The sequence below is a fragment of the Rattus norvegicus genome, chromosome 8 (assembly GCF_021556685.1).
Source record: "Rattus norvegicus strain SHRSP/BbbUtx chromosome 8, alternate assembly SHRSP_T2T, whole genome shotgun sequence".
Classification (NCBI taxonomy): domain Eukaryota; kingdom Metazoa; phylum Chordata; class Mammalia; order Rodentia; family Muridae; genus Rattus; species Rattus norvegicus.
The window spans coordinates 121,916,350-121,937,652 of NC_141541.1; the positions used below are offsets into that span (position 1 = coordinate 121,916,350).

General features: G+C 47.3%; 1 protein-coding gene across 2 annotated transcripts; it reads right to left on the bottom strand.

The window, feature by feature from the left end:
* Nucleotides 1-1,669: 1,669 nt before the first annotated feature.
* Ccr4 (C-C motif chemokine receptor 4) lies at nt 1,670-9,558 on the bottom strand. 2 transcript variants are annotated; one of them, XR_015626336.1, is made up of 3 exons: nt 9,232-9,558; nt 3,772-5,494; nt 1,670-2,389 (listed from the first exon to the last, which is right to left on the bottom strand). XR_015626336.1 is itself a non-coding variant. In NM_133532.3 (2 exon segments), a coding segment is annotated over 1 exon segment (1,083 nt). In that variant the 5' UTR covers nt 5,435-5,494; nt 9,232-9,278; the 3' UTR covers nt 3,669-4,351.
* Nucleotides 9,559-21,303: the final 11,745 nt, after the last annotated feature.

The window sequence follows — 21,303 nt, forward strand, 5'->3', positions numbered from 1 at the left end:
GCAGGGAGATTCCCAAGTTCAAGCCCAACCTGGGCTTCAGAGTGAGTTCCAGGACAGCCTGGGCTACGCAGAGAAACCATGTATCAAAAAACAAAACAAAACAAAAAAGAGAGAGAGAGAGAGAGAGAGAGAGAGAGAGAGAGAGAGAGAAAAGAAAAAGAAAAAAGAACCCTGGACCAAGCCTATGCCTTCTTCCGTTGTGGTTTTTTTTTTTTTTTTCTTTTTTCTTTTTTTCAGAGCTGGGGACCAAACCCAGGGTCTTGCGCTCGCTAGGCAAGCGCTCTACCACTGAGCTAAATCCCCAACCCCTTCCGTTGTGTTTTTGACGGGTGTAAGATGTATATACACATTTATGGGCTACAGTGTGACAATCTAATAGATGAATTTGGTGTGTAACGAGTCTTATATCTGTGGATACAGAGGCTGATCATGCGGGGAGGAAGCCATGTTCTCTATCTATACACACACAGAGTTTGGAGCCGCTCTTACCTCCTCTCCCAGTATACAACACAAGGTCTCCTCTTGACCCAACTAGATCTGTGTGTGTGTGTGTGTGCGTGTGTGTGTGTGTGTGTGTGTGTGCATGTGTGCATGTGTGTGTGCGTGTGTGTGTGTGCATGTGTGCATGTGTGTGTGCGTGTGTGTGTGTGTGTGCATGTGTGCATGTGTGTGTGCGTGTGTGTGTGTGTGCATGTGTGCATGTGTGCATTGTGTGTGTGCATGTGTGCATGTGTGTGTGCATGTGTGTGTGTGCATGTGTGCATGTGTGTGTGTGCGTGTGTGTGTGTGTGTGTGTGTGTGTATGTGCGCACACACACGCACGCGCGCGCTCATACCTGTGTGCCATGGCAAAGGATGGAGTTCAGAGGAAAACTTCTAGGAGACAGTTCTTCCCATGTGGGTCCCAGCGATTAAACTTGGGTCACCAGGCTTGGCGGCACCCTTGCCAGGTGAGCCATAACGCCAGCTCCATGTGAATCTGTCAGTTCATTCATTCGTCCCTTGGACTTGGACCACATGGCTAAACCTTGGACGGGCCAGCAATTCCGCCTCTACCCACAGCAGAAGACCACACAGAGACATGAGGAAGGGAAGGCTTAGCACAGCTAAGCGCAACCTTATTTGTTTTCCATAAGGGCAATATCGAACTTTCCTCTCAAAGCCACTCTTCAGAAAGTAAACGTCGAGAAATGCACTCTTTATAAAGGCAGCGGTGCCACGCTGTACAGGCTCAATGGAAGCATTTGAACTCAGTACCTCTCCATGTCAGAGGGATCGACTCTCACAAGCTCTGTTGGTGTTTCTGAGCAGTCACGGCTATGCAGCTGGACGAGGGCCTGACACCTACCGTCCTAGCATGTGAGCGGCTGAAGCAAGAGGATTGGGAAAAAGTCAAAGCCAGCTTGGCCATGTACTGAGTGCCAAGGCACTCTGTGCCAAGAGTGAGGCATCTCAAAAACAGAAAAGGGGCAGGGAGATGCCCTTAATCAGTTGTTCTTCTAGAGGACCTGGGTTCAGTTCCCAGCACCCACATGACAGCTCACAACCATCTGTAATTCCAGTTCCAGGGGATCCAATGCTCTCTTCTGGTCTCTGCAGACACCAGGCACACACATGGTACACAGATATACATGCAGGCAGAACACCCATACACATGAAGTAATTTTTTAAAAAAAGATTTAAATGGCCTGAATAAAAAACAAACTTAGCAAGTTACTTTAATGATACAACATGTTAAATAATTAAGATAACATAAGAATAACCATTCTGGGGTTGGGGATTTAGCTCAGTGGTAGAGCGCTTGCCTAGGAAGCGCAAGGCCCTGGGTTCAGTCCCCAACTCCGAAAAAAAAGAACCAAAAAAAAAAAAAAAAGAATAACCATTCCAATTTTATCTGTCCTGGAACTCATATTGTAGACCAGGCTGGACTTGAACTCATAGAGACCCTCCTGCCCTGGCCTCTGGAATGCTGAGTTTAAAGGTGTGTACCATCATACCCTGACTGTTCTAACTTTTGATACAACTGATATTCAGAAACTAGCGCCAATTCTTTACAAAGGATGTTTTTTTTTTTACAACTTCATAATTTAACAGTCATTTTAACACCCTACTCGTAATGACTTTTAACTATTTGTATCTCAATAGATGACATGACCCTTTAAAGTCATTAAAGGAATATTGCCATACTTTATTAATATACCCACTGTTTCCTTTCTTTCCTCTTTCCTTTTCAAGACAAAGTCCCACTAAGTAGCCTTGGCTGGTCTGGAACTAGCTCTGTAGACAAGGCTGGCCTCAAACTCAGAGATACTCCTGCCTCTGCCTCCCAAGTGCTGGGATTAAAGACCCTGCCTAGTAATAGTTCACATTTAAAAAAAGGAGAAGAGGGCTGGAGAGATGGCTCAGTGGTTAAGAGCACCGTCTGCTCTTCCAGAGGTCCTGAGTTCAATTCCCAGCAACCACACGGTGGCTCACAACCATCTGTAAAGAGATCTGATGCCCTTGTCTGTACCTCGTGTGTATCTGAAGACAGTTACAGTGGACTTATATATAATAAATGAATAAATCTTTTTTAAAAAAGGAGAAGAAATAAAAGAAATAAAATGAAAAGAAAGAAAGTTAGGATGTTCACAAGAGCATTCCAGAGCTAACTTTTGGGGTACTGCTTGGCTTGGCTTGGCTTGGCTTGGCTTGGCTTGGCTTGGGTTTGGGTTTGGGTTTGGGTTGGGTTTGGTTGGGTTTGGTTGGGTTTGGTTGGGTTGGGTTGGGTTTGGTTGGGTTGGGTTGGGTTTTGTTGGGTTGGGTTGGGTTGGGTTGGGTTTGGTTGGGTTGGGTTTGGTTGGGTTGGGTTGGGTTGGGTTTGGTTGGGTTGGGTTTTGTTGGGTTGAGTTGGGTTGGGTTGGGTTTGGTTGGGTTGGGTTGGGTTGGGTTTGGTTGGGTTGGGTTTTGTTGGGTTGAGTTGGGTTGGGTTTGGTTGGGTTTGGTTGGGTTGGGTTTGGTTGGGTTGGGTTGGGTTTGGTTGGGTTTGGTTGGGTTGGGTTTGGTTGGGTTGGGTTGGGTTGGGTTGGGTTTGGTTGGGTTTGGTTGGGTTGGGTTGGGTTTTGTTGGGTTGGGTTGGGTTTGGTTGGGTTGGGTTTGGTTGGGTTGGGTTGGGTTGGGTTTGGTTGGGTTGGGTTTTGTTGGGTTGAGTTGGGTTGGGTTGGGTTGGTTGGGTTTGGTTGGGTTGATTTTGTTTTGGTTTGGTTTTGCTTTGCTTTTGTTTTGTTTTGGGTTTGGGTTTGGGTTTGGTTTGGCTTGGTTTGGTTTGGTTTGGGTTTAGGTAGGGTTGGGTTGGGGTTTGGTTTGGTTTGGTTTGGTTTGAGGACAGGCTCGCAGTGTATTGTCCAGGCAATCCTGGAGTCTAAGATCTCTCAGCCTTATCCCTGGAGTAGCTAGGATTACAAGGGCATTTCACCCTTCTCTGCCCTGATGAGCTTCTTCTACAATCTGAATATCCACCATTAAAACACACCAGCAAGCCAAACTGCATTCACATTTCTTTTTTTTTTTTTATAAATTTATTTATTTATTATGTATACATCATACAGCTTTCTGCCTGCGTGTACTCCTGCAGGCCAGAAGAGGGCACCAGACCTGATTATAAGTGGTTGTGAGCCACCATGTGGTGCTGGGAATTGAACTCAGGACCTCTGGAAAAGCAGACAGCGCTCTTAACCGCTGAGCCATCTCTCCAGCCCTGCATTCACATTTCAACAGATGTGTTCTACACACCTTGTTTCAAGTGGAGAAGGGATCGATCCAACACCCTTATCTCTACACTCATCACCAGCCCTCAATGGAGCATCCTCTATAAGAAGAGAATCAAGATGTAAGATCCTCATTTCTCTAGACATCTGGCTTCATGGAGTATAGCATGTCCAAGAATTCTAGGTAGTTCAATAAAAACTAGAGATCCATTCAAGGACTCATTTTCATGAAGGAGTGATTTCCTCCACCCATCAGGGCTCTGAACCTCTTGCGAGCATCCCTGGGAAGGTTGGGGGTGGGTGTCGTTCTCTTTAGTACAATCTAGAAGCCCCCTGAGAACTCTGCTCCCAAGTTCCCCCCCATCCCTCTTGACTGTCCTCTCCCTGTAGACACAGCTGGTATGTGAATGAATAGGGAAACACATTTCAAACCACACTTCTCTACAGAAAGAGAGGGAGCCACCAGCAGGGTGAGAAGCCATCTTGCCATGATCTTGGTTTACTTGTTTTCCTCAGAAACCTGTTCAGGACTCCCTGACTGAAACAAAGTGAGTAAGGGCTGGGTGTGTGGAGATTGTTAACACCACGGTACCTGTGAACACACATTACAAAGCGTCACGGAAGTCATGATCCACAGTGGACTGAGTGTAAGAGGAGCTGGAAGTGTCGGCCGAGGAGATCTGAAGGAAGTCACAGTGTTGGCAGAGCACAAGAGGACCCCGGCACGTTCTGAAGAGTTGGGCGATGTACTTGCGGAATTTCTCCCCAAGGAAGAAGTAAATGACAGGGTTAAGGCAGCAGTGAATGAAGGCCAGGGTTTCTGTGGCCTGGATGGCATAGTCTAGGTACCTCTCCAAGGTGCAGTCCTGAAGGACTTCGAGCTCCACCAAGGTCTCCAGGAAAAGCACCACGTTGTACGGCGTCCAGAAGCCGAGGAAGAGGACCACCACGGCGAAGATCATCCGAACTGCTCTGTTCTTCTTCTCATTCTTGCAGTGTCTCAGGGTCCTGATGATCATGGAATAGCAGAACAACATGATCCCCAGGGGGATGACCAGCCCCAAGACATTGATCTCCAGGGAGCTGAGGACTTTCCACGTGGTCGAGTTGACCGAGTACTGGGTTTTGCAGTATGTGTGGTTGTTCTCTGTGTCGCAGGTGCTGAACAAGAGGCCTGGTAGGGAGGCAAACACAGCCACAGACCACGTGATGAGGCTGGTGATGACCCCATAGGTCAGAGTCCTCGCTCTCAAGGAAAACACTGCGTGCACGATGGCCAGGTATCTGTCTATACTCATGAGCATGATGAAGAAGATCCCGCTGTAGAAGCCCACCAGGTACATCCATGAGATAATCTTACACAGACCTAGACCAAAAACCCACTGGTCAGCAGCATAGTAGCCCCAGAACGGGAGAGACAGCACAAACAGTAAATCCGAGATGGCTAGGTTCAGCAGGTACACGTCAGTCATGGACTTGAGCCTCTTGTACTTGAACAGCACCAGAACCACAACAGAATTCCCAAACAGACCCAACAGAAAGACCAAGGAGTAGAGAGGAGGCAGGAAGACCTCGCCGAACGCCTTGATGCCTTCCTTGGTGCAAGGCTTTGGCAAGCTCTCGTCGAAGTAGTAACTATTGTACGCGGCTTCATCCTGGGTGGTGTCTGTGACATCTGTGGCATTCATTTCTGGAATCCACAGGTTCTGGGTGGCAGCAGAAGAAGCCAATAAAAAGGATGGAGCAGCCTGTGAGGGTGAAAATAAACCGAGAGTGATAAATGCAAGGTTTAGCCAGCTGCATACGATGTTACCCCAAAATGTCATATACCCTGTCGGGGAGGGACCTAAAGGTCAAAAAGAAGTCATGTCAGCCTTGGGAGTCAGACAAATGGGTGGCTCACATTCTGGACTTCTGTCTTTCTGCTGGGAAGCTCATTTCTCTCATGGATAGATGAGGGGAGTAGCCCCTAACCCTCTGAGGCAGTACAGTTTATAGTGGGTTTCGAGTGGACAGTCTCTGTGGCCAGCAGGATGACCTATCTGGTAAAGGCACTTGCCACTGAGCCTCACTGACCCCTGGAAACCACAGAATTGAAGGAGAGAACTGACTCTCAAGAAAACTCTCTTCTGGCACAAGTGCAACCCCCCTCCCCCATATACACACAAAACAGATGTAAAAGACTAAAAGAAAGCTTGGGGTGGTGATGCTTGCAGAATCCAGCACTAGGGAGGCAGAGCTCTGCAAGTTTGAGGCCACCCTTTTTTTTTTTTTTTTTTTGGTTTCTTTTTTTCGGAGCTGGGGACCGAACCCAGGGCCTTGCGCTTCCTAGGTAAGCGCTCTACCACTGAGCTAAATCCCCAGCCCCGAGGCCACCCTTATATACATAGAGAGTTCCAGGTCAGTCAGGTCTACATAGATAGACCTTGTCTCAAAAAAAGGAACAGATAGGGTTAGAGAGGTGGCTCAGTGGTTAAGAAATCTGGTTCCGGGGTTGGGAATTTAGCTCAGCGGTAGAGCGCTTGCCTAGCAAGCGCAAGGCCCTGGGTTCAGTCCCCAGCTCTGGAAAAAAAGAAAAGAAAAAAAAAAAAAAGAAATCTGGTTCCTCTTCCTCCAGAGGACCCAGATTTGGTTCCCAGCTCCTACACTGTGGCTCACAACCATCTATAACTTCAGTTTCAGGGGATCTGATGCTCCCTTATGGTCTCCTAAGGCACCATGCACAAACACACACACACACACACACACACACACACACACACACACACACACACACACACACACACACACACGGTACCCCGACATAAAAGTAGGATAAACTTCCATACACATAAGATTAAATAAATAAAAAGTTAAAAACAGGGACTGGAGAGATGGCTCAGCGGTAAAGAGCACTGACTGCTCTTCCAGAGATCCTGAGTTCAAATCCCAGCAACCACATGGTGGCTCACAACCACCTATAATAGTCTATCTGATGACAGCTACAGTGTACTCATATACATAAAATGAATAAATGAGGTTTTTAAAAAATATATGTATAAAAATATTAAAAACAAAGGACTTGGGCAGATGACATCACTCAGTGGACTAGGACACGTGTCACTACACCTGACTATCTGAGTTCAATCTCTTGGACTCCTCACACGATAGAAGGTGGGAGGCAGCTGCCACACTTGTCATTTAACATCCATACTGGCACTGTGTTATACACACACATGCACACACATATGCACACACATAACACACATGCACACACACATGCACATACAATGCACACACATACACACATGCACACATGTGCACATACCTACACACATGTACACACACACACACATGCTAAATTTCCCCTTTTTTGGTTAATAAATACATAGCCAAAGGTGATGCCACAGACCCTTGATCCCAGGAGGCAAAGGCAGTCAGATCTCCGAGTTCAAGGCTAGTCTGGTCTACAGAGGGAGTTCCAGAGCAGTCAGAGATACACAGAGAAACCATGTCTCAAATAGACAGACACAGGTAGATGATCAAGTCTAGAAATGAATAAATAAATCATGGACACACATGTGAAAACTTTTTTACAGTTACTCACATACTCACCTGGGCCATGCGGCATGAGCGATTTTCTGACCCAGGGCCACCCTGCTTGCTTCCTGATGTCTGTCTCTGTGGCACCCTAGTCCCTGATAAACCCTTCTCACTTTGTTCAGTCATTTACATCTAATCTCTCCCCATATCTTCAGTTCTGCACACTGAACGTTCTACTGTTCCTGTGTGTATGTGTATGTGTTATACACATGTGCACACATCTGTGTAGATGTACATCCAGCTGTGCCTGTGTTTATGGAGACCAGAGGCGTCTTTCACTATCACTCTCTACCTTGCTTTTTGAGGCCCAGTCTCAATAGCAAACCCAGAACTCTCTGTTTTGGGTAGACAGGCTGGCCAAGGGACATACCATTTGCTCATCTCTACCGCGCAGGGCTGCACCCCGCTTTTGCTCGCCTGCTGGAGTTCTCAGGTTATATGCTTATGCTATAAATGCTTTTGCCCACTGAGTGGTCTCCCCAGTCCCTGGTATTTCTCAAAAGACATATTTGTTTTTCCTAGAAAGGTATGATGAAGACTTGTTGTATGGGAGGGTGTCCCAAGAAGCTTGTCAAAGACTACCCACTGTCTTGTGTGGCTATTATTTTACTGGTGAGATATAAAGGGGGGAAATGAAGTAAAACGGAGGAATGTAGATGAAGATGGGCTCAGAAGAACGAACACGCAAACCAAAAGGATAGCCCAGCCTACTGGCTCGTGCCGATAGCCAGCACTTGGGAGGCAGAGGCTTTAGACCAGAAGCTCAAGGCCAGCCTCAGCAACACAATGAGTCTGAGGCCTACACTGTGTCAGACTCTCAAAACCAAGAGGCCAAAAAGATGCTCGACCAATGCAGACATCTGCATCAAGCTTGAGTTTAATCCCCTGGTTTCACATGGTAAAAAAAAAAAACAAACAAAACCAGACTCTTCCAAATCATCCGTTGACCACCACACAGGCACCCTTAGTATGCATGTAAACACACACACACACACACACATGCACACATACACACACATATATACAAATACACGCATACACACACACATACACACACATACATACACATACATGCACAACACACATATACAAACACACATACACACACACATACATGCACACAGACACACACACACACAGACACACACAGTGCACTACATAAAGAAATGTAATAAAATACTTTTCAAAAGAAAATTAATGTATGCAAATAAGTTCGGTAGAATTCCCTAATTCCCATGCATGTGATATTTCTTGGCTTGCTGGAACAAGCGGAAAGGTTTGCAACCCCGGTCAGAGTCGAGGGTGTGAGCCGAGTCCAAGTGGTTGCCTGGTTGATGGAGCCTTAGGCTGCATGCAGACAGGTAGGAAGTGTGTGAACTCCGAGGTAGAGGCCAGTGAGCACGATTAAGGTTAAGAAGCCTGAGTGTGAGGGGTTGGGGATTTAGCTCAGTGGTAGAGCGCTTGCCTAGGAAGCGCAAGGCCCTGGGTTCAGTCCCCAGCTCTGAAAAAAAAAGAACCAAAAAAAAAAAAAAAAAAGAAGAAGCCTGAGTGTGCATCAGGAGAGATGGCTCAGTGGCTAAGGTTGCTCTTGGAGAGGACGTGACTTCAATTTCTAGCACCTGTGTTGGTGGCTCACAACCATCCGTAACCTCAGTTCCAGGAGATCCCAGACCCTCTTCTTACGACCTCCCCAGGCACAGACCCACACATGGGCACTTTCATATATGCCTGCAAAACATTCTTACACATGAAATAAATTTACAAGAAAAAAAAAAAAAACAAAAAACAAACAAATCCCGAGTGTGGCGCTAGCCAGGCCACCTGTCCATGGTCCCTGCAGCCACACACACCTGCAGCAGCATAACCACGGATCCTGCCTGCAAATGGCCCTGTCTGCACCTACCTTGCTCTTCTGAAAGTGGTCCTGAGGACAGTCTGTGAAGAAATGCCAGGATCCTAGAAGCAGCACAGGTGCTTTGAAGGGTGACTTCCTGTGACACTGGGACATACCAATTCTTCCCTCACCCTTATGGGGCTGCTTGACAAAAGGTAGAAGAAAGGAAGAAAGAAAAAAAAAAAAACCCTGAGTGACTCATTTCCCCAAACTCAAAGCTAGGCTAGTATAATTTCTTCTGTGGTAAGAAAGAAAAAAATGGGGGCTGGGGATTTAGCTCAGTGGTAGAGCGCTTACCTAGGAAGCGCAAGGCCCTGGGTTCGGTCCCCAGCTCCGAAAAAAAGAACCAAAAAAAAAAAAAAAAAAAAAAAAAGTAAGAAAAAAATGAAAAGGGGGGGTGTGTTTGCAGTGGTGCAGACTATAATCCCAGCACTCGAGTGGTAGAGGGTAGAGGTAGGAGGATCAAGAGCCCAAGGTCATCCTTGGCTACATAGCATGTTTAAGGCTAACCTGGGCTACATGTGAGCCTGCCTCAAAGAAGAAGGGACAGGGGACTGGGGGTGGGAGGTGGGAAGAAGGTGGAGGGAAGGGGCATGTAGGGAGAATAAAAAGAAAATCCTGGGGTTGGGGATTTAGCTCAGTGGTAGAGCGCTTGCCTAGCAAGCGCAAGGCCCTGGGTTTGGTCCCCAGCTCTAAAAAAAAAGAAAAAAAAAGAAAAAAAAAGCAAAGAAAAGAAAAGAAAATCCTGGGGCTGGGGATTTAGCTCAGTGGTAGAGCGCTTACCTAGGAAGCTCAAGGCCCTGGGTTCGGTCCCCAGCTCTGAAAAAAAGAACCAAAAAAAAAAAAAAAAAGAAAAGAAAATCCTTAAAGCTTTTCAACTTGTAAAATGTATGTGTTGTGGGTTAGGGACAGAGCGCAGAGGCAGAGGATTTGCTTAGTATGATCAAAGTCCTCGGTTCAGTCCCCAGGATCACACAGTTGTTTTAAAAAAAAAAAAAAATGTAAGTACAAGGTCCTGGATTTGATCTTCAGCTCTGGGAGAGGACCAAAACCGAAAAGAAAAAGAAAGAAAACAAAGCAACCAACAACAAAATAAGCAAAAAGCAAACGAAAAACCAACAACATCAAACACAGGCAGAGGAGGGGAAGGTTGGTCTGTGTGCCTGGCTTAGAAGGCGACTCTGTCAGCCCCTTTGATTCAATAAGGGGATGAACAGTACCGGTAACTCCGATTCCAGAGGATCTGCTGCCCTCTCCTGGCCGTGGCGCAAAGGCGATCTGCTGCCCTCTCCTGGCCGTGGCGCAAAAGCGATACAGCAATGCGCATGGAGACAAAACCTCCATCCATGCAAACAGATAGAAAACTGGACTGACCGAGCTGCGGGGTGGACCATGAGTCGGTCTTGAGACCTAGAGCAGCTTTCAGGCTTGTGAGACGGGAGGGCTGTTACTACCCTAGCGATAACCAGCGGTCAGTCATAGTGCCAACACAATCCTGAAGAAGCACAAGATCTTCCCCCGGGAGGATTTCAAACTAAACACCAGGGCCTGGAGAGAGAGCTGTGTGGCTAAGAGAACTGACCTGCTCTCAGTTCTCTGTACCCCAGTGTCTGTAACTCCAGTTCTAGGGGGCTGGCCACTGCACACACGGTACACTTACATATGTGCAGGCCAAAGCCTCATACGAACGAGGATAAATGAACAGTCATTTTTCTGGGACACGAGGCCTGAAGTTTGAGACAAGGTCTTACTATGTAGCTTCCGCTGTCTTGAAATTTAGGTTTCTGTCTTGCCTCCGCTTCCAAAGTGCTGGGATTAAAGGTGTGCACCACGACTACACTTGACTAAAAATAAATAAATCTTAAAAAAAAAAAAGCAACAATAAACTAAAAATCAAAACCAGGATTGAGCAGGGAACGGGAAAGCATTGTGTAACACATGAAATTGACGGGTTTGGGGATTAACTCAGCAGTAGAGCGCTTGCCTAGGAAGCGCAAGGCCCTGGGTTCGGTCCCCAGCTCCGAAGGAAGAAAAAAAAAAAAGAGAGAGAAGAGGGCTGGAGAGATGGCTCAGTGGTTAAGAGCACTGACTGCTCTTCCAGAGGTCCTGAGTTCAATTCTCAGGAGCCACATGGTGGCTCACAACCCTCTGTAATGAGATCTGATGCCCTCTTCTGGTGTGTCTGAAGGCTACTGTACTTTAAATAAATAAATAAATCCTTTAAAAAAGATGGCACCATTTAAAAGAAGAAATTGACCAAGAATAAGATTTAATAATAAATACAGGGCTGGAGAGATGGCTCAGCAGTTAAGAGCCCTGACTGCTCTTCTAGAGGTCCTGAGTTCAATTCCCAGCAACCACATGGTGGCTCACAACCATCTGTAATGGGATCCCATGCCCTCCTCTGGTGTGTCTGAAGACAGCTACAGTGTACTTACATATAATAAATGAATAAACCTAAAAAAAAAAGGGGGGGGTTGGGGATTTAGCTCAGTGGTAGAGCGCTTGCCTAGCAAGCGCAAGGCCCTGGGTTCAGTCCCCAGCTCTGAAAAAAAGAGAAAATAATAATAATAAATACATATAAAAGTAGTAAAATTTTTCACAATATCCAGATCATATATGAAGAAACAGGAAGCCAGAGGGGGAAGATTGGCAGACACAGTTGAACCTACAATCCTGCTCTTGACATTTTTGTAGACACTTAGACTTGATTGCTGAGAAAGGAGCAAAACTCAACAAAAAGCCTGCCCCACACACACCACCATGTGTCCAACATGGATGGAGCTGCAGCGACCCCTGGTATAACAAGGACTGACTCCAACAGCAAAGACCCGAAGTAGATAAATGCTTCAGGCTACATACAGGAGCAGTGCATAGGAAGAGGAAGCCCGCCCCCTCACCCCTCCAGGAGCCCCCTGGCACCCTGCTGCTAAACCGCTGTGGTTTTAATCCGGTTGCTAAACATCCAGAAACTGCAATAAGTGAGAGAAACCTGCCACGCAAGGCTGCACAGAGAGCCTTAGCAGAAGCAGCATAGTAAGTTCTTGTGGGTGAGTTTAGTTAGGCGCTTTGTTGATGGGCTAATTGGAATAGCGGGGAGCTCCGGAGCTGCCCTCTGCTGTCTAACCCCTGGCCCTAGGTGAATGGGGTTTCCACAGAGTGGTTCCAGAGCATGAGAACCTGCCCAAGGAAGAGATTTGGAATGTGAATTTTGCTGCTGCCAGGAGAGTTGACTGGATCAAGCCAGGGACTTAAAAATGGAGCCCAAATTGGACATGGTGGCACGTGATTATATGACACTTGGGAATTAGAGGCAGGGGTCACCCTCAGCCATATATACTAATTTAAGGCTAGTGCGATCCTACCTCAAGAAACACAAATACAAATGTTGTAAATGAGAATCTTTTTTCTTTATTTATTTTTTTTTTTGGTTCTTTTTTTTCAGAGCTGGGGACCGAACCCAGGACCTTGCGCTTCCTAGGCAAGCGCTCTACCACTGAGCTAAATCCCCAACCCCCTTTTTCTTTATTTTTAATTGGTTATTTTTTAAATTTACATTTCAAATGTTATGCCCTTTCCCCCACCCAACCACCCGCCCCTTCCCGCCTCACCACCGTAACATTCCCCTACACTGGGGGGTCCAGCCTTGGCAGGACCAAGGTCTTCTCCTCCCATTGGTGTCCAACAAGGTCATCCTCTGCTACATATGCAGCTGGAGCCATGGGTCAGTCCATGTGTACTCTTTGGATGGTGGTTTAGTCCCTGGGACCTCTGGTTGGTTGGTATTGTTCTATGGGGCTGCAAACCCCTTCAGCTCCTTCAGTCTTTTCTCTAACTCCTCCATTGTGGACCCCATTCTCAGTCCAATGGTTGGCTGCGAGTATCAGCCTCTGTATTTGTCATGCTCTGGCAGAGCCTCTCAGGAGACAGCTATGCATCCCCTTCTTAGCATCAGCAATATTGTCTGGGTTTGGTGGCTGTATGTATATGGGCTGGATCCCCAGGTGAGACAGTCTCTGAATGGCCATTCCTTCAGTCTCTGCTCCAAACTTTGTCTCCATATTTCCTATGAATATTTTTGTCCCCCCCCCCCCCTTCTAAGAAGGACTGAAGCATCCCCACTTTGGTCATCCTTCTTCTTTTTTTTTTTTTGGTTCTTTTTTTTTTTTTTTTTTTTTTCCGGAGCTGGGGACCGAACCCAGGGCCTTGCGCTTCCTAGGCAAACGCTCTACCACTGAGCTAAATCCCCAGCCCGGTCATCCTTCTTCTTGAGCTTCACGTGGTCTGGAATTGTATCTTGGGTAATCCGAGTTTTGAGCTAATATCCACTTGTGAGTGCACACCATGTGTGTGTGTGTTTTTTGTGACTGGGTTCCCTCACTCAGGATGATATTTTCTAGTTCCATCCATTTGCCTTAGAATTTCATGAAGTCATTGTTTTTAATAGCTGGGATAAATGAACCGAATGACTCAAAAATACAGAAAGAGAGCTGGAGAGACGGCTGGGCTGTAACACTTACTGCTCTTAAGGACCCCAGTTCAGCTCCCAACATTCCCATGGTGCAGACTCTCTTCTAGTGCCAGGGGATCCAGAGTCCTGTTTGAGAGCACCTGTGATTCAGGTGGTACAGACACGCATGCACGGAAAACAAGTATCTGCACAAAATAAATCAATCTGATTTTTTAAAAAGCCATCGATCGTCTCACTATATAGTGCTATTTGCCGGGAATTCAATATGTAGATCGTGTTAAAACTAATACAGATCCTCCTGCCTCTGCCACCCAAATGCTGGGATTAAAAGCAGGTACCGCTGTGCCCCGCGTTAAAAAGAAAGATATTATAATGAAAAGCGTCTATAAGCAGCGGGGCCGGGAAACAGGACAAAATCACGGAGATTGACAACGTTGAGGGAGGTCAGCAATCATATAAATATAATTGCGTCCGCTCGCCCTGCTGGACAGATGTAGCGAAGGTCAGGGATCGCGATGTTGCCTCAGCTCCGTTCTAATCTTGGGCCAGAGAATGCGGAAACAAGGTGATGATCGTTTTTTGTTTCTTGAGACGGTTTGTCTGTGTACCCTGTCTGTACTGTAACTTACTATGTAGACCAGACCGGCCTAGAACTAACAAAACTGACCATTTGGGGTGAGAGGATCCTCTACCAAGGTGGCTGCTGGGGAAGGCCGTAGCCGCAAGTGCTGCCGGGAAGCACAGGAAATATGGCTTCCCTTACTCCGGGCCCACCCTCATTTCCAGGGTGCTTCCGGGACAGGCGCAGTCCTGTAACTAGGACTGGATGCCGGATCCCTCCCGTTAGGGACATCTGGAGCACTGCTCTAGACCACTTCATCTAGAACCCATTCCTTTCCCTCTCGGGGTCTCCTCGCCCCATTTTTTATACCTGGGGTCAGCTGCTGAACCTTGTCTCCCCGAGCTTGAGACAGACAAGGACTCTGGATGCAGCCTTCATTCCCCTGGCCCGCCCTGCCTCACAAACTCCCCCTCCGGACACTCCTCCATCACTCTTCTGTGGCTGGGGTAGGCTGGGTTGGCCTCCTAGCCCCAAATTGGCTGTTGCCTAGTAACTAACGGCCAGCAGATGGCAGCGTCTTCCAGTTTACCATCCTTTAGGAAATGGGTTTCCTCATTAAAGAGTGGGAAGTGGAGGGCCTGTGGTGGCTTGTTTCTAATCCCAGCACTGGAGGCATAGGCAGGCAAATCTCTCTGGGTTCAAATTCACCCTGGCTGGTCCACACAGTAAAATCCCATCTCCAAAGAAGTAAGTGTGTGCGTGCGCGACCGCGCGCTGTATTTATGAACCCTATGTCCTCACCTTCCTTTCATCTCGACTCCATGGATCCCTGGCTGCAGAGATGCAGTTAAGAGCACCGGATGTTCTTCCAAAGGCCTTCGTGGGACCCGCACCTAAGTGTACACACACACACACACACACACACACACACACACACACACACACACACACACACACTCACAGACACTATAATCTCTACACTCCAGGATCTTGAGTTGGTCTCTAGCCAGAGCTACACAGGCTACCCATCTCCCTATCTCAATAGGGACTGCCTTCTGGAAGTGAAGTGTCCACCACCAACACCTTTAGCAAGACTAGTTTTCTACAGGCACCGGACATTGTCACATGGCTACCATCAGCCACTATGCAATTAAAGAGCTGCCAAAAAAAAGCTGGCAGATTGGCTTGGACAGACTCTCACAGCAAGCCAGGGCGTGGTTTAGTGACTCGGGCCAAAGCTTGTGGTTTACTTAGAAGAAACGTAAACCCCAAGTACAGATAGGTTTTTGACCACATTAAGCCCACAGAATGTCCTGGGAGGACATGATACCTCTAGGGTGAGAAACACCTTCAACTCTGCAAAACTGGATACAGGAGTCAGGAACGCAACCGGACTCAGGCCCTGTCTGACCTAGTCAAGCTACTATGAATTAGAACCAGTCTTCAACCAGACCTTCACCTCCACCTGGTCCCCACAAAGGTCTGCTCTCAGGTCCTCTCTCCTTGAGCTCCTCCCACCCATCTGCAGTCCTCCCTCCATCCACCCCACTGGGCTCCTGCAACTGACTGACCAATCTTGCACCATACCTCAAAGCCAGCATGCTGAGCAAGGTTTAAGCTCTAAACCGCCCCCCCCCCCCCCGAATGTATGGGCTAGAAGTGCTAACTGGTTTCCCTTATATCCTCCACCCCACAATAAACTCATTTCTCTCTTTCAGAGTCTTTTTCCACAAAACTCAGGGGAAGGGCTTAAGATTCAGTCCTAGGCTTGTAACCTCTGTGTTTTGGGCTAAGTCACAATGACAATTATCCTGAAAATGAATGTGAGGATTTAAAAAAAAAAAAAAAAAAAAAGGAAGAGGGGGGTAGGAGGGCTGGAGAGATGGCTCAGTGGTTAAGAGCACTGACAGCTCTTCCAGAGGTCCTGAGTTCAATTCCCAGAAACTACATGGTGGCTCACAACCATCTGTAATGAGATCTGACGCCCTCTTCTGGTGTGTCTGAAGACAGCTACAGTGTACTTAAACAAATCTTTAAAAATGGAGGGGGAAGTTACATTTAAATCTAAAAAAAACAAAAACAAAAAACTACAGCATGGCCCACTGAGGTAAACAGGTTTCCAAGTGCAAACCTAATGATCTAAGGTTGACCACTGGACTTCATAGGGGACAGAGGATTTCTGGAAGTTTTCTTCTGCCTGCCATGTGAGGCTCTGTGAAATGAATGCATGCACACGTGCACACACACAGCACACGCACACATACACCAGAGAAACAATAAAAACTGCAATGGTAAATTAAATGACTCCTTTCTTGAAAGTAATAGGAGTTGGAGATATAACTCAGAGGTTAAGAGCACTGACTGTTCTTCCAGAGGTCCTGAGTTCAAATCCCAGCAACTACATGGTGGCTCACAATCACTTATAATGGAATCTGATATCCTCTTCTGGTGTGTCTGAAGACTGCAGCAGTGTACTCATATAAATAAAATAAAATTTTTAAAAAAAGGAATATAATTACTTTGGGGACTGGAGACATGGCTCAGCGGTTAAGAGCACTGACTGCTCTTCCAGAGGTCCTGAGTTCAATTCCCAGCAACCACATGGTGGCTCACAACTATCTGAAATGGGATCTGACATACATTAAATAAATAAATAAATAAAGAAAGAAAGAAAGAAAGAAAGAAAGAAAGAAAGAAAGAAAGAAAGAAAGAAAGAAATAGTATAGCAAACCTTAAGAAGGGAGGGTATGTGGCTTCCAGACCACCTCACTTTTCTTGGGCACTTCTGAAGGTTGGGGAAGAGAAACCTGATTTTTGTTTTGAGACAGGGACTTGTTCTGTAGACCAGACTGGCATTTAACTCCCGCCTCTGCCTCCCGAGTGCTGGGACCCACTACTGCTTCTGCAGCTTTTTGTTCCGAGGTTTTCTTGTGACACTTTTGTACCTGTTACACCATACTTTTCTGGTATTTGCAGCTCCACCTGCCTCCCAGGTGTCCAATGGCTGTTGCCTTCTCAACAAGGGTTGTGTAAGTCTCCAGATGAAAACTTTCTACCCTGCAGGGCAGCTCAAGCAAGGAGGTAAGCAACCAAAGAAGTGGCTTCAGAGAGCTCCCTCAACCTGACCAGATTCACTAGGCTCCTCTCCCGGCCATAGTAAGCAAGGCCCAGCTCAGGGCTGAGGGGACAACTCAGACAAGCTGAATTCCCAAGACTCTCAGGAGAGGAGAATCTGCAGGATGACTCAGACCTGAGCAGCTGCCTGGAAGCAGCAAGCAGAAACCAGATGAGCCGCCTGGGAGAGATAGGATCGACGGAGGCGCCTGGGAAGACGTCTCCCATCGGCTTTATTGGCTGAAGGCTATGCAGTGTATGCTCCAGGCTTCCCAGCTTGAGAGCTGTCACCTTCATGAAGGGTGGCCCTTCACGCTGCAGCTGCTTCTAAACACTTCTGCTCCTGTGGGTATTACCCCTCACCCATATTCCTGTAAGTAGCTTCTTCAGTAAACCCATTGCCTCACCAGGCTGGACTCTGGTGGTATCTGCACTTTGGTCTGCCTTGGGCTCCTTATCTGGGGTGAGTAGACTGTTATCTCCCTAGGAGGAGTTTTGTCACATACTAGGAAGCAGCTGGAGCCCCAACATGCTGGTATCTGCCCTGCAATTGCACAAGAGTGGAACACTTGGGTGGACCCCTTGCCTTTCCTGCGACTCCCATTCCTGCTTGGTCCTTTGAGCTGTGGGCCCAGACTTCGTGCAAACCAAACTCTCAAACCTCGAGTCTGGTCACACTCAAGTCCAGTTCAGTGACTACAAACTCTACCCAGACCTTAGCAAGCTTGTCTCCAACGTGACGAGTTTATAAGCAGTAATTCATCAACTTGCTTTATGAAGAAGGGTCTCCTAATGCAGAGCTACAACTTTCAAGGCTAACATCAGCTAACTTAGTTCTAAGTATTTTTTTTTTTTAAAAAAAAAAGGACTTTTTGAAGCCTCCTTGTCTGAAATAAAAATTGTCACCTCTGCAGTGAAACCCCAGGAAACTACTCCACCCAAGAACAGTAAAATTGTTGTGGGCATATCTGTCCTAGGAAGTCCCATGAGGGCTAAGAGAGCAGAAAATGCACTCACATTACACACAAGTGTGTAAAATAAACACCCAACTTCAGCGTGGCTGTCTGGCTTCTGACGATGACGGGTTCACATCTGTCAATAGTCCCTTAGTCATACCCCCAAAGGGCTCTTTCCAACCACTTCCTTCTGAAAGTGTCTGTTTTCACACTGGGAGTGAGGGCACAAGTATAACTACAAACCTGACAGGCTAAGGCAGGAGAATGAAGACTCCAAGTCTGGTGACTGTCCTCAGATCCTCAGACACCAGGCACTCTCGTGGTACAGACGTGTGTGAATATGTACAAGAGCGTGTGCCAGTGCCTGTGTGTGCACATTTGGCTGCAAGCACCCTTTACCCGTTCAAGGCATCCTGTTGACACTCTTGAAGACAATTCTCTTACTTTATATACATAGGTATTTTCTACTAATAATCTGAGTTCACTCAACACAAAGGGCTGGATGAAATGGCTCAGTGAATGCTGTCAAGTCTGGCTGACTGGAACCCTTTGGCCAGTACTGTGGATAGAACTCCAGTAAGCCATCCCAACCAGAGGTCCACTCTGGTGCCCTCACTACCCAGCATGTACCCACAGCAAATAGTGCCACTTCCCCCCCCCCCCGACACGCACGCCTGGAAGAGCCCACATTCAGAAGGTCCTGGAAGACACTGGCAGAATCGTACTAACCCAGAAGTACTAGGATTAGCAAACATATTAGAGAACCAGGCAGACTCTGGGTACAGAGCCTCCGTGACTACTTCACGAGCCTGACATGTAGCACCCACTCAGCCTCCACCTATGTATTGTATCCTCCACTAGAGTCCACAGTGATAGCCAACCCTTTGCCCCACAGAGGGACATTTCCTCCTGCCTGTATTTCCTGGTTATCAGGATACCGGTGCTAAGAAATTCACACAGCCAACTTTTCCGTGGAGGTGTACTGTTCCCTTAGACGAACGTATATACGGCTATGTTCTCGGTTTGAAACAGCTAAACCGGGTTCATCTGTTTGGTTTCGTAACCACACCAGCAGGCAGCAAAGGCTCTGACCTCCTCCCCCATATCCCTGTAAGATAACAAATCACAGCATATTTAGGGAAGACGTTGGCGAATCTGTCTAGTAGGTTGCCTCACTCCCCGATAACCTCCGTCTAGACTATGTGCTATGAGAAACAGGTGAAGACTTGGCTCCACTCAAAGCAAATCCCAGGGTTGGGGATTTAGCTCAGTGGTAGAGCACTTGCCTAGCAAGCGCGAGGCCCTGGGTTCGGTCCCCAGCTCCGAAAAAAAGCATTAAAAAAATAAATAAAGCAAATCCCAAGGCAAGCAAGAATGCACAGGGCTTAGCTCAAATCTTAAACCAAAATAAATAATTAAACTCTGTATATATTTTTACCTCCACGTCTGTCTGCATGTATGCGCCAGGTGCCCAGAGACCACAAGAGGGCATCAGGTGCCCTGGAACTAGATTTGGGGACCCAACCTAGGTCCTCTGCTCTAACTGCAGAGCCATCTTTCCAGCCCCTAAACCACTTTCCAACTGTTTCAGGGTTTGAAGCAGAACCTTACTACATAGCCCACTCGGGCCTTGAACTCTCAATCCTCCTGCCACACTTAGCCTTCCTGGGATTAGAGCGGCATGTACCTACCACGTAGAGCTAAAAGTTCTTAATCTACCTAGCACCTGCCTCCCTGACCCCACAGTCAGGAGAGGAATTGCTTAGTTTCCTTGGGGCCACAGCTTAGCCCTCAAATGGATCCTTCTCTGTCAGCCCAGGATGAGGTTAAAGGGTCTGAGCCCAGCAGAAAAATAGGAGGCAGCAGCAACAGTGGCAGCTGGTGAGTCACTCGGCCACTTACCCTCTGGACAGACAGCTGTTACTTTCCTTCCTTGGGAAACTGAAGGGCAGGGATAGAAAGCCTGTATATGTACAGAGACACAGCCATTTAGGGTGTGTGTGTGTGTGTGTGTGTGTGTGTGTGTGTGTGTGTGTGTGTGTGGTGTGTGTGTAGGAGGGACTGCCATGATGTGAATGCAGAGACCAGACATTTAGGGTGTGTGTGTGTGTGTGTGTGTGTGTGTGTGCGTGTGCGTGGTGTGTGTGTAGGAGGGACTGCCATGATGTGAATGCAGAGACCAGACAACAAACTATGGGAACTCAACCCTCTTAAGCTTGGTGATAAGCACCGTCTGACCGACCCTAGCCTGTTCTGTTTTCTTTCTTAAAAAAAAAATAATAATAATAATAATAAATTTAAAAAAATGTTAGCAACACCTGTTTAACACATGCAAAGTCCTGGGACATCCAGGCCACTGAGTCCTGTCCCCGTCCCCACCAAGAACCGTACACACCCGTACCTAACCCAGACGGAAAGATCACACAGACCACAAGTTTTCGTGGGAAAACCCTCTGTTTATTTGATTAAACAAAAATAAAATAAGCTGCATAGGAACAATTTTAAAGTCCAAAGAGACAGCGGCTTTGTTTTAAGGCTGCAGTAGCTGAAACAGCATCTCCTTGCTACTCCCCGCAGCCTTCTCTGTGGACCACAGATACATTCAGAAGCCTGTTAGCTCACAGGAGGTTCGGAACGCTTTCCCACCCGCTCCTCACCTGCTCACTGCCTGTCATGCCTGAGGCTGGAAATAGTTAACATTTAAGGTTTTAAAGGTAAAAGCCAGGGCTAGGAGAGGGGTGAGGGTGGGGGTGGGTGGGAAGAGAACTTTGCAAAAATAATAATGAAAAAAAATACACTTTTGCCTTGAGGTTTGGGTGGGGGGAGGGGATCCCCAAAGCCACCACAGCCTTGACGAGCTCCTAAGTCACAATCCCAAAGGTGGCAGAGGCAGCTGAGGGCTGGCGGCGAGGGCCCTGATGCCAGGGGAGGCAGCGCGTTCCTTCAATCAGCTGGTCGAGCTCAAGACACTGAACTCA